The 12,170-nt window shown below is 39.4% G+C and overlaps 1 protein-coding gene across 6 annotated transcripts in view; it reads left to right on the forward strand.

Annotated features, from left to right (window-relative positions):
• LOC110446020 (sodium/calcium exchanger 2-like) overlaps nt 1-12,170 on the forward strand; it is a 37,818-nt gene that overhangs the window by 20,642 nt on the left and 5,006 nt on the right. For all 6 annotated transcript variants that reach the window (XM_021490954.1, XM_021490956.1, XM_021490957.1 and 3 more), the window contains exons 3-9: nt 5,172-5,977; nt 6,246-6,325; nt 7,299-7,475; nt 8,976-9,160; nt 10,355-10,590; nt 10,936-11,168; nt 11,321-11,426. In XM_021490954.1, coding sequence (XP_021346629.1) covers nt 5,230-5,977; nt 6,246-6,325; nt 7,299-7,475; nt 8,976-9,160; nt 10,355-10,590; nt 10,936-11,168; nt 11,321-11,426 — 1,765 coding nt within the window. In that variant the 5' untranslated portion in view covers nt 5,172-5,229. The remainder of the gene's footprint in view (nt 1-5,171; nt 5,978-6,245; nt 6,326-7,298; nt 7,476-8,975; nt 9,161-10,354; nt 10,591-10,935; nt 11,169-11,320; nt 11,427-12,170) is intronic.

The raw sequence follows: 12,170 nt of genomic DNA on the forward strand, positions 1-12,170 counted from the left end.
GGGGGGGGTAGTTATCCAGCTATATTAATTAAAAAAATTCAAGTGTAAAATATTCACAAAGCACATATGTTATTATTGAGAACATATAAGTGTAACACTTCAGCTACGACGCGTTAAGTATGAGCAGCCAGTCTGACCTACATGTAGAATATTTGTGTAATATATATCACAACAAAAGATAGTCTCATTGTCATTGATGTGCTGAGCGAATCTATTAGGCAAACTGCTTTTCAACTACATAGGTCCGCCCTCGCTTTACGGGAGGTTCCAAAATATCTTGAGTGAGTCATGCTTTGTGACATTAACACGTCTGTGTACAGGAGAGGTAGATATTAACGAGCTTTCTATTTCGCCCGAGTGCCCTGTAGGTAGTGGCCGTAACGGTTATCTTAAATCTATAAACTCAAACCAGATATTGTAACATCGGTTGGCTGGGCTCTCACTGATCTTCTGCTGTAAAAGTATTTATAACATGGGTGGATATAAGTGTATGGTGGGGAATTGATAACTTGCCACTAAGTAGCAAGGGGTTCCGGAAATAAGAGCAACAATAACTAGCTACCAAATATCTAACCACCAATGGGCTAACTTCGGCTGGTTTCGGCACTCTTCGGAATCTGCCGACTGGTTGATCAATTTCCCGGAAATGGCCTATCTAACCACATTCCTAACTACTGAAAATGTCACCAACGTCCTAGATACTGCAAATAGCTTACCACATTTCTATATATCGAATATCTAACCACATTTCCATGTACCGAATATCTTTCCACATTTCTTTATACCGAATATCTTACCACATTTCTATATACCGAATATCTCCCCACATTTTCGTATACCTCACCACATTTCTATAAACCGATTATCTTACCACATTTCTATATACCGAATATCTCACCCCATTTCTATATACCGAATATCTTACCAAATTTTTAGTTACCGAATATATTACCACATTCCTATAAACCGAATATCTCACCACATTTCTATAAACCGAATATCTTACCACATTTCTGTATGCCAACTATCTTTCCCCATTTCTATATACGGAATATCTTACCACATTTCAATATATCGAATATCTTTCCCCATTTCTATTTACCGAATATCTCACCACATTTCTATATACCGAATATCTCACCACATTTCTATATACGGAATATCTTACCACATTTCAATATATCGAATATCTTACCACATTTCTATAAACCGAATTTCTCACCACATTTCTGTATGCCAAATATCTTTCCGGATTTCTATATACCGAATATCTCACCACATTTCTAGTTACCGAATATCTTACTATATTCCTAGTTACCAATTCTTCTTGTTACTACAAAGCGCTATTTTATGTCATTTGTATGCATTGACTACTTTGGTTTTCTTTGCTGTGTGATGCAACAGATCTGGTGTGATATCCGGCTATGCTTGGATGTAGTCGTTAGCTCCATGCCTGATCTGGTCGTGATATACGGCTATGATTGGATGTAGTCGTTACATGTAGCTTCATGCCTGATCTGGTCGTGATATCCGGCTATGATTGGATGTAGTCGTTAGCTCCATGCCTGATCTGGTCGTGATATACGGCTATGATTGGATGTAGTCGTTAGCTCCATGAGGTTGAAATATCATTTATCATCTACCTTGACACCGGTGACAGTGAGCATCGCTTATTACCGTATGTAATGGTCTTACACAGGGATAAATACACTCACTATCGCAGGGTCTAGTGTTGATCATCGGTTCTCGAGCTCTGTGATTTGTTAAAAATGGATGCATTGTGATTACTAATTAGCTTTCCTCATAGTCGTTAAATGTCTCTGAGCCTCTAACATTGATAAGTCATACAGCTGCCCGTGTCTAAATCAGTTCGTAATAGTACAATCACCTGGAGGCTTAGCCAAGTACCATGGGAATAAACCTATATGCCATTACAGGTACAGTAGTAACATTTGAGACGTTGCCTGCTTCGTCTCAATAATGATGTTTATTTGAGGATGAGGCATGCCTCCGAGATCAAAGCAGACAAAACGACGCGTGTTTTACAGTGACGAATCTACACCTTTGTTTTTCCATTGGTCCTTTTCAACTGTATTGGCAAAAACAATGGGCCCGACAAATTTTGTTATGTCAAGATTTCTACGAGTCTACGAATTCTATGAGCACAGGACTAGGACTCATATGTAGGTTTATCATTTGTTCTATGAGTCGACATTACGTGTACGTACTAGGATAGCACCAGATGGGATCAGATGGAATAACGTCAGCTTATGTACTCCAATGTAAATTACCCCCCTTTGTGTGAATACAATACATTACAAATTATAGAAGAACAATACCCCGTGTTGAGCAGGCGATTGTTTTCAAATAGATTGCTCGAGGAAGACTTCTTCTCTCATTTATTGAAGCGTTACTACATTGACTTGCCTCAAAACGGCACAAGGTACGGGCATTGAGGTTCAGCGGCCGTTGCGCGAAACGGAGGAAGTGGAGTTTTGTACCGTGAAACTTGTGCAGGCCTTTATCCTTTCAGCACACTATATACACCAGATTGCGATGTAAATGTAGTCACATTGAAACCTTCGATCTCAGTTATTGCTATGTCTGAAAATAACCGTTACATATGAATATGTACGTAGCGCCATTTTGGATGCCAGTAACTGTACTACGTACATTGTGCTCAGTTTGGCGCGATAAATATTCTTTGGTGAAAATCAGAAACACGTGCCAGAGTAATGAAATAATGAAGCATAAAGAGAGTTAAGACGAGCCTGGATATAATGACTCCCTAGAGCTCCCTCCTACTATGTTATCTCAGAGAATGGGAAGTAGACAAATAAGAACGTTAACAACTAGATCTCTGACTGGACTGGCATTTTTCATAACGTGTACAGACCAGTTAGCTAAAATACAAACATACCAGAAATCATACCAGTGCATGAACAGAAAAATGTTGAATAAGTAATTGATATTTCACTAAAAATCTTGCAATACCATTAATCAAACCAAATATCAGTATTAAGTGTACAACGATATGTAGTATATTGTGGTATACAGTGGTATATAGTGTATGGTGGTATGTAGTGTACAGTGGTATGTAGTGCACAGTGGTATGTAGTGTACAGTGGTATATAGTGTACAGTGGTATATAGTGTACAGTGGTATGTGGTGTACAGTGGTATGAAGTGTACAGTGGTACGTGGTGTACAGTTGTATGTAGTCTACGGTGGTAGATGGTGTACAGTGGTATATAGTGTACAGTGGTATATAGTGCACAGTGGTATATAGTGTACAGTGATATGTAGTGTACAGTGGTATGTGGTGTACAGTGGTATGTGGTGTGCAGTGGTATATAGTGCACAGTGGTATATAGTGTACAGTGATATGTAGTATACAGTGGTATATGGTGTACAGTGTTATGTGGTGTACAGTGGTATGAAGTGTACAGTGGTACGTGGTGTACAGTTGTATGTAGTCTACGATGGTAGATGATGTACAGTGGTATATAGTGTACAGTGATATGTAGTGTACAGTGGTATGTAGTGTACAGTGGTATGTGGTGTACAGTGGTATATAGTGTACAGTGGTATATAGTGTACAGTGGTATATAGTGCACAGTTGTATATAGTGTACAGTGATCTGTAGTGTACAGTGGTATGTGGTGTACAGTGGTATGTGGTGTACAGTGGTATATAGTGTACAGTGGTATGTAGTGCACATTGGTATGTGGTGTACAGTGGTATATCGTGTACAGTGGTGTGTGGTGTACAGTGGTATGTTGTGTACAGTGATATGTAGTGTACAGTGGTATGTGGTATGTGGTGTGCAGTGGTATATAGTGTACAGTGGTATGTAGTGCACATTGGTATGTGGTGTACAGTGGTATTTAGTGCACAGTGGTATATAGTGTACAGTGATATGTAGTGTACAGTGGAATGTGGTGTACAGTGGAATGTGGTGTACAGTGTTATGAAGTGTACAGTGGTACGTGGTGTACAGTGTTACGTGGTGTACACCACGTAACACTGTACAGTGGTATGTGGTGTGTAGTGGTATATAGTGTACAGTGGTGTGTGGTGTTCAGTGGTATGTAGTGTACATTTGTATGTGGTGTACAGTGGTATGTGTTGTGCAGTGGTATATAGTGTACAGTGGTGTGTGGTGTTCAGTGGTATGTAGTGTACATTTGTATGTGGTGTACAGTGGTATATCGTGTACAGTGGTGTGTGGTGTACAGTGGTATGTTGTGTTCAGTTGTATGTAGTGTACAGTGGTATGTTGTGTACAGTGGTATGTGGTGTACAGTGTTACGTGGTGTACAGTGTTACGTGGTGTACAGAGGTATGTAGTGCACAGTGGCATGTGGTGTACAGTGGCATGTGGTGTACAGTGGCATGTGGGGTACAGTGTTACGTGGTGTACAGTGTTACGTGGTGTACAGTGGTATGCAGTGCACAGTGGCATGTGGTGTACAGTGGCATGCGGTGTACAGTGGCATGTGGTGTACAGTGTTACGTGGTGTAGTGTTACGTGGTGTACAGTGGTATGTAGTGTACAGAGTTACGTGGTATACAGTGGTATGTAGTGTACAATGGTGTACAGTATATGTACTGTATAGTTGTATGTAGTCTACGGTGGTAGATGGCGTACGAATGAACGTTGAGTAAAGTGGTTAAATTATAGAAGGGTTTACACTGGCAGTTATGTATAATAGCTGTGTTGATCATTGGAAACCCCACTAAGTCCTGTCGGATGTACACATGCCGATCGATGACGGCACCAATGTTAAATGGTAATACATGCGTATGGCTTTATTTTCACAGATAGTTTCCGTTGTGTTCAGTTGGTATTGGTATTTACATTACATACATCAGTCAGTCGTCAACCTCCATTGCACTTTTTAACAATATTATTGTTAAACCATGATGTTATTAAATTGACCCATACACCAGACCGATGTAATATGTGCAAGTTGTTTTTACCAAAGGTGCTGAGCCTACGTAACATTATTATATGAAGCCGTTTTCCCTTTTTACAGTGATCGTTGTAAACATTGTGATGCATTTTTATGAATTGCCAATCAAAAACCCCTCGTTAGGCCGCGTGTGCCGAGCTCCTGGCGGAGGTCGATATTTGTACAGGCCGATAACCGCTGTCCTTTTATTCCACAGAACCATATGCTGAGGCAAGGAAGGAGCAACAGGGAGGAAAACACCAGTTGCTGTCAACATGGCGAACACCAGCGTGGCCACAACAATGGCTCCGAATGCGACCCTTGACAATCCGAATTCAACAGCATATACTCTCTACAATTACAAGTGTTCAAACAAAGGCATACTCTTACCCGTTATTAACGAATTTACTTGGTCCGAGAGTACCAGAGCCGCCCTGTACTTTATAGCCATGCTGTGGTGTTTCCTTGGAGTCTCCATCATTGCAGACATTTTCATGTGCGCAATCGAACGTATAACCAGCAAGACGACTAAGGTGAGAATCCCAGATGAAGGCACGCCAGAAGGTTACCGAGAGCTCAATGTCAAAGTCTGGAATGACACCGTAGCCAACCTGAGTTTACTTGCGCTTGGTACGAGTGCTCCAGAGATCCTTCTCTCCGTCATAGAAGTCGTTGGCAACAATTTCCACGCTGGACAACTCGGTCCAAGCACCATTGTGGGATCAGCGTCTTTTAACTTGCTTGTCATCTCAGCCATTTGCATCTCATGTATTCCGGAGGGGGAAGTCCGCAAAATGAAAGATTTGAAAGTGTTCGCAGTAACCAGCTTCTCGTGCGTATTCGCGTACGTGTGGCTGGCCATAGTTCTGATCGTCATATCCCCCAACATTGTGGAGCTGTGGGAGGCCATTATCACCCTCCTCTTCTTCCCCTCCCTTATCTTCATCGCCTATCTGGCTGACCGAAACTGCTGCAGGAAGCAGGAAGACCTTGACTCTTCAGGAATGGTCGGCATCTCACTGGGTAAGTAAAATATCATATAATTTACCTAATATATATAGCTAAGGCGTATGTCTATCTTATTATCTACATTAAGTTACGTTGTCCGCGTACTCATCCAGTTCACAAAAAAACACTTCGTGTGTAGTATTTATTCCACAAGTATCACTCCTTCCATTCATTTTGCATGTTTTGTATATGAAAGTTTAATAATTTTGTTTGCTTGTATACACGAACTGACCCTGACATGACTTGAGAAGTAAATTATAAAATGGCCTACTTGATTTGATAGAGGATCGGAAGAACCCGGAGGAGGCCATGGCCCTGGATAGTCGTGGCTCGGGAGATGCGTCGCTCATGAACCTGGCAAAGGTAATATATAATAAAGTTTCCATGTAAACCTAACGTTATCGCAAGTAATGCTTATTTTGTTTTCAACACAATCAGTGATTATAAAACTTTTCGGTGAGGTTTCGAAAACGTCTGTTTCCTTTGTCAAGCAAAAAGTGCAAAAGTTATCTTGATTGAATGCATAAATGTACGTTCTGTTTCTGTTGGGCAAACAGTATTTTTGACGAGGGGATCTCTATAGTTAAGCCACTCAATATGTTCTATACGTCCATTGTATGGTTGCTGTTATTTGGGATTGATGGTACAGTGTAAAACCCAGTATAAACTATCCATGATGCGCGATGACTCATTCGGGAGAATAGGTTTGTTAGCAACCAGGTTTACGGGTTTCAGTCCTTATATTTACGTTATCAACAAATCAAACAATCTTTCTGTTGATTTTCTTTTGATTCATAATACATTTTAAACAAAATAATTTACTAAAGAAAGGTTTTTTATGCTTATCGCATCTGTCAGGTGGCAGTTTCCGGCAAAGTTTTCATTAGATTAATTTATTAGTACTCGATAACTCCAACAATATGATAGCAATAATTAACCAGTAATGGCTCTGCTGTTGTGCTTCGATAATGACATAGGTTGATAGGTTTATTTAGAGGCTATACAACGTGAATTTATATATGCTTGAATACTATGGATGTGCCGTTTTTGCCTTATTGAATATGTGCTTTTTTGTCATTGAATGTGTGCATTTTTGTATTGAATATGTGCTGTTCTTTAATTGAATACGTGCATTTTTCTAATATGTTCCATTTTTGTACAATTATTGTGTGGTATCTGTTTAAAGAAGTAACAGGGATAATTGAGTCATGTAAGAGCACGTTCTGAATAAGTTAACAAAAATGTGTTTTCTGTATATAATGGGAACGTTTTTACAATCTTTCTACACATTTGTGTCATTAGCAACATCATTATTAATAACACTATGTCGTTACAGGAGCTAGGACACGAGGCTCGTGAAGATGGCATACCGGAAGATCAAGCTGCTAAATTAGCCGCTGCAAAAATCGCCGAGAATCAGTCACATGATCGTCTATGGTACCGAATCAATGCCACACGTGGGATTTCGGGCGGCAAACGTTTGGTGCCACATGTCCTGACGTCATTCCAAGGGGTAAGCCACCCACAAAATATTCCTAGTGTGGCCAAACTGAACCGTTGAATATACATTTCTGTCTTCAACTTGTTCAAACATAAACTTTTTCTAAACTTCACGCCAAATAAGCGTCAAAGACTTAACGTGATTTTACTGTTAGTGACGTTATTGTTGTGTCGTCACAATGGGATCTATTATTACCGATCCACTACACAGGCTTATAAAGGATCAACACGTGACCGTCTCCACGTAGAAATGATTGGCAATTTTTATTTAACGTTGTTGAAATGTCCTTAATACTTTAATACAATTTCAATGGCATGTCACCGCGAGCAGGAATCAATCAATCGAGATTTTGGGGTGGTCAAAAAGCTTCGCAATCGATACGACATGTAAAAACTTTAAGATTGTTACAAGTAGGCAGATGGCGCCACAGGTCATATCATGCAACAGTAACATTTCAGCTTCAGCAGTGAATATTTTATAGTTGTTGACACGAGTTGAGTGCAACATGTGCTTTGTTAAACCCAAGCCCAAACTGTTACTGGACTGCTACTGCTTGGCAGTGGGTTTAACAACACATCCTGTTGCCTCTACTCAAATCCGGAAAAAATCAAGGTAATTGTTACACCAGTCGTACAATTAATCGATGTAATAATTCAACCATGAACGTGAACAGCTTTGAAGTAGATTCTTTTCTCATTTCAAACATTTCGAAATCATATTAACTTGTTTATGACGACATCGTTTACACAGGCAAAATTTCTTGACGGCACGTTTCTGTCAAATTCAGGGCAGAATTGACCTCAATTTGACCTCAATTTGACCTGAACAAATCTTTGTCAATTATATCATATCAGGTAAATTTCAGCTCAAATTAAGGTTAATTTAGGTCAAATTCAGCTAAATATTTGCTATCAAATTGATTTTTTTTTAGGTCAAATTGTCTTCCAATGTTTCCTCTATAACTAGAGGTGTATGGTATGATACAACGTAGTGGACATACAATTTGTATTATGTAATTATCAACTAAATAGATAATAGACGTGTAAACGTATTGATATTATTTTGTCACAGTTTATGTGTGATAAGACATGTGACAATCAACTTTTCTGTTGTTAAGTCCTAAGACCAAATCTACAATGGTCTGAAATAGGTACTAAAGCACTAAACTAAGCTATATAGCATGACAAAAAATGTATTTTATTCAATTTCATATATCGCATAGGATTGATAAAATTATGTAAAATTATCATTTTAGCAAATCAGTGGGCAAGGCTGAAATGAAACTTCCAATTTCATGGCTAACACGAAAGTGAAACTAGTTCAAGAGAATTTGGCAGTGTTGTATATTGCATCCTCATAGCTGAATGTAGTATCAAATCGCCTGTACAATGTAATTCAATTCAGTACCAGCTATTTTATACATTTATATATATTGTTCGTAATGCATGGTACTATATAAAACATGTTGTAGATATTAGAATTGTTAATAAAACATATTCGTATCAATTTTAGATCTACAATAACATTCGCCTACCGGAGGAGGAACGAAAGAGTCTAAATAAAATCGACCATTCTGAGGGTGGATCGAAGGCAGTTGTGGAGTTTACCTCGGCCACAGTGTCGGTGTTGGAGAGTGAGAAAAGAGTTCGTGTGGGCATCAGGCGATACGGCAACACAGACAAGCCATTATCTGTCAGGTACAAATTCCTTTAGTACGCCTTAGAAGTTAGTGAGATTTTAGAAGTACCTGTTAGCTTATACCAAGGTACTGCAACCGTCGTTTGTCGTCAATTATTTTTCTTTACACGACCATAAGATACAGTCTAGTGTAGCTTGTTCAAACACTCGACCGACTTCTGGTGAGCTAAGAGGCCTATTGTTTACTGATTTAAGGAACCGTCAACTTTGTTCCAATAAATCACCTGTAGCTATGTGCGAAGTAACCGTAGTCAAATGTAATAAAATGTTCAAAAACTTCTTCAAATGAACCACGGGGCTAAGAATAAAGCAAGTTGGCTGTTGTGTTTCGTGCTGTGTAGGGAATTTATAAATAAATCAACTTTGCCGATATTCAAGGTTACGGATCAAACGTGTCAAAATTTCAAACGGCTTCCTGATAAATCGGGTCAAGGGCAATGGTCATGCTGTTTTGTTCGTAGCTTACTTGGGTAAATTCTTAATATTCAGTTTTTAAGGACCACAATTCATGCAGTAACGTTCTTAAGCCTGTAGTTTGCAGTGATGAATGACTGCATAAACAAACCACTGTTCCCCTTGTCCACGGTCACAGGGGTCAGATATGTTGAGAGCTTAAAAATATCAAAAACTGCAATGTTTAGAGCAATACGTTTTTGTGTATAACTTGTAGGATTGAAGTGCTCTTCAAATTCAAAACTGTTTAAATAAACGATAAAACGGTCACGTTTCTTGCTTGATTGATGGATATATTTTGCTAACACAATTAGATAACACGTAGATGATACAGACCCTATGGGACCCGTCTGGTTTTCTCTGCAGTCATGCCATGTAAAACAATCAAATAATTGCACTTGATACAGGTGAAGGTAATATCAAAGGGTCCGCTTCTCACTGTTAATTCCTTTATGCTATATCTTAAATCGCCAGTCATTTTAATTTCCGTCACGATAATTACCGCCTTTTATACCGACATGCATCGGGGAATGTTTCCTTCCTGCGTTAGGTAATCATCAGAATTATGACTTCCTCGTCGCCTGAATCCAATGCCATAGATATTCTTCCAACCTAGATACCAACCGTACATGTATTAAACCGTTGTCCAAACAAAGTTATTTCAGCTTGCCATTCCTATGATGCCGACATTCTAGTTTACACTGACGTCAGTCTAAGTGTTGACCGTTTGTACTTACCAGGGTTGAGACCATCAATGGCACTGCTGTGACCCCAGAAGACTACATTCCTTTCAATGATGAGGTGAAGTTCGCCGCCAAGGACACGTTGGAGCAGATCTTCATAGAAATAGTGGACGATAACGAGTGGGAGCCGGACGAGTTCTTCTTTGTCAAGCTTATCCGTTTTGGGGAGGACGTCCAGGACGCCACTCTGGGAAACATTTCCATTTGTCAAGTGACCATCATCAATGATGACGGTAAGCGTCATACCTTATCCCATCACTGACCTTTGTTTAAAGTCGTGTACCTTAACACCTATTTCTCATATAGATTTGTAGGTCATCAATATAGGTTTGTAGATCATTATCATAGTTTTCCAATAATTTTAACTCGATTATTTAACAATTATACATGATGTATATGGAAATAGAAGTCTTAAACAATATTGGCTTTCTTGGTTTAAACCTTAACCGCTTCTGTCGTGCTTGACCATGTCAAACTTATCCGTAATGTGTAATGGTAGAATATCTTATTTACTTCTACTATGTCAGATAGTTTTGTTTGGCACACTAAGCTATACTCCATTAAACATACAATTACAGAGCCTGGCAAACTGGAGTTTGCAAAGCCAACCATCATCGCTACAGACTGTAACAGGCGCGTGCGTATCCCGGTCCAAAGAGTGAACGGTGCTGATGGTCACGTGTCGGTTAAGTGGCAGACCAAGGACATTACGGCTATCAGTGGCAAGGATTTCCAGGGAGGTAGTGGAGAGCTCCTGTTCGACCATGGGGAGACAAATCGTACCATCGACGTACCGATTCTGGACAGTATGGTAATTAACACATAACTGTATCTAATAGTGACATGTAACTGTATTTAACGGTGGCTTATATACTCAACCAGCTTAAACGTAATCAAGAAAATAACGGTTTTCTAAGGGTTAAATAAAATCATCGGCATATGTCAATAACTCCGTTTTTTCAGAAACCGGAACGTGACGAGAGTTTCCAGGTGGAACTAACAGTGTGTGATGGTGGTGCTGTTTTGGGGAAGATTTCAAAATGTATTATTACAATAGTCAGTGATGAAGGTAAGTACTTCCTTATTTCGCTTCCTTGAAGCTGTAGTGAGCTTTCAGCATTACTTATAGAAGGTATGTAACATAAATGAAATGTATCCTGATGAATGAGGTATGTCAGTGTGTATAACAGGTCTGACATTATCCAGTCTAGATACATGTAAGGGGTGTGTATAACAGGTCCGTCATTATCCAGTCTAGATACATGTAAGGGGTGTGTATAACAGGTCTGTCATTGTTCAGTCTAGATACATGTTAGGGGTGTGTATAACAGGTCCGTCATTATTCAGTCTAGATACATGTAAGGGGTGTGTATTACAGGTCTGTCATTATCCAGTCTAGATAAATGTAAGGTGTGTGTATAACAGGTCCGTCATTATCCAGTCTAGATACATGTAAGGGGTGTGTATTACAGGTCTGTCATTATCCAGTCTAGATACATGTAACGGGTGTGTATAACAGGTCTGTCATTATCCAGTCTAGATAAATGTAAGGGGTGTGTATAACAGGTCCGTCATTATCCAGTCTTGACACATGTAAGGGGTGTGTATAACAGGTCTGTCATTGTTCAGTCTAGATACATGTTAGGGGTGTGTATAACAGGTCCGTCATTATTCAGTCTAGATACATGTTAGGGGTGTGTATAACAGGTCCGCAATTATTCAGTCTAGATTCATGTAAAGGGTGAGTATAACAGGTCTGTCATTATCCAGTCTAGATACATGTAAGGGGTGTGTATAACAGGTCTGTCATTAT

Source organism: Mizuhopecten yessoensis, unplaced genomic scaffold (assembly GCF_002113885.1).
Source record: "Mizuhopecten yessoensis strain PY_sf001 unplaced genomic scaffold, ASM211388v2 scaffold2447, whole genome shotgun sequence".
Classification (NCBI taxonomy): domain Eukaryota; kingdom Metazoa; phylum Mollusca; class Bivalvia; order Pectinida; family Pectinidae; genus Mizuhopecten; species Mizuhopecten yessoensis.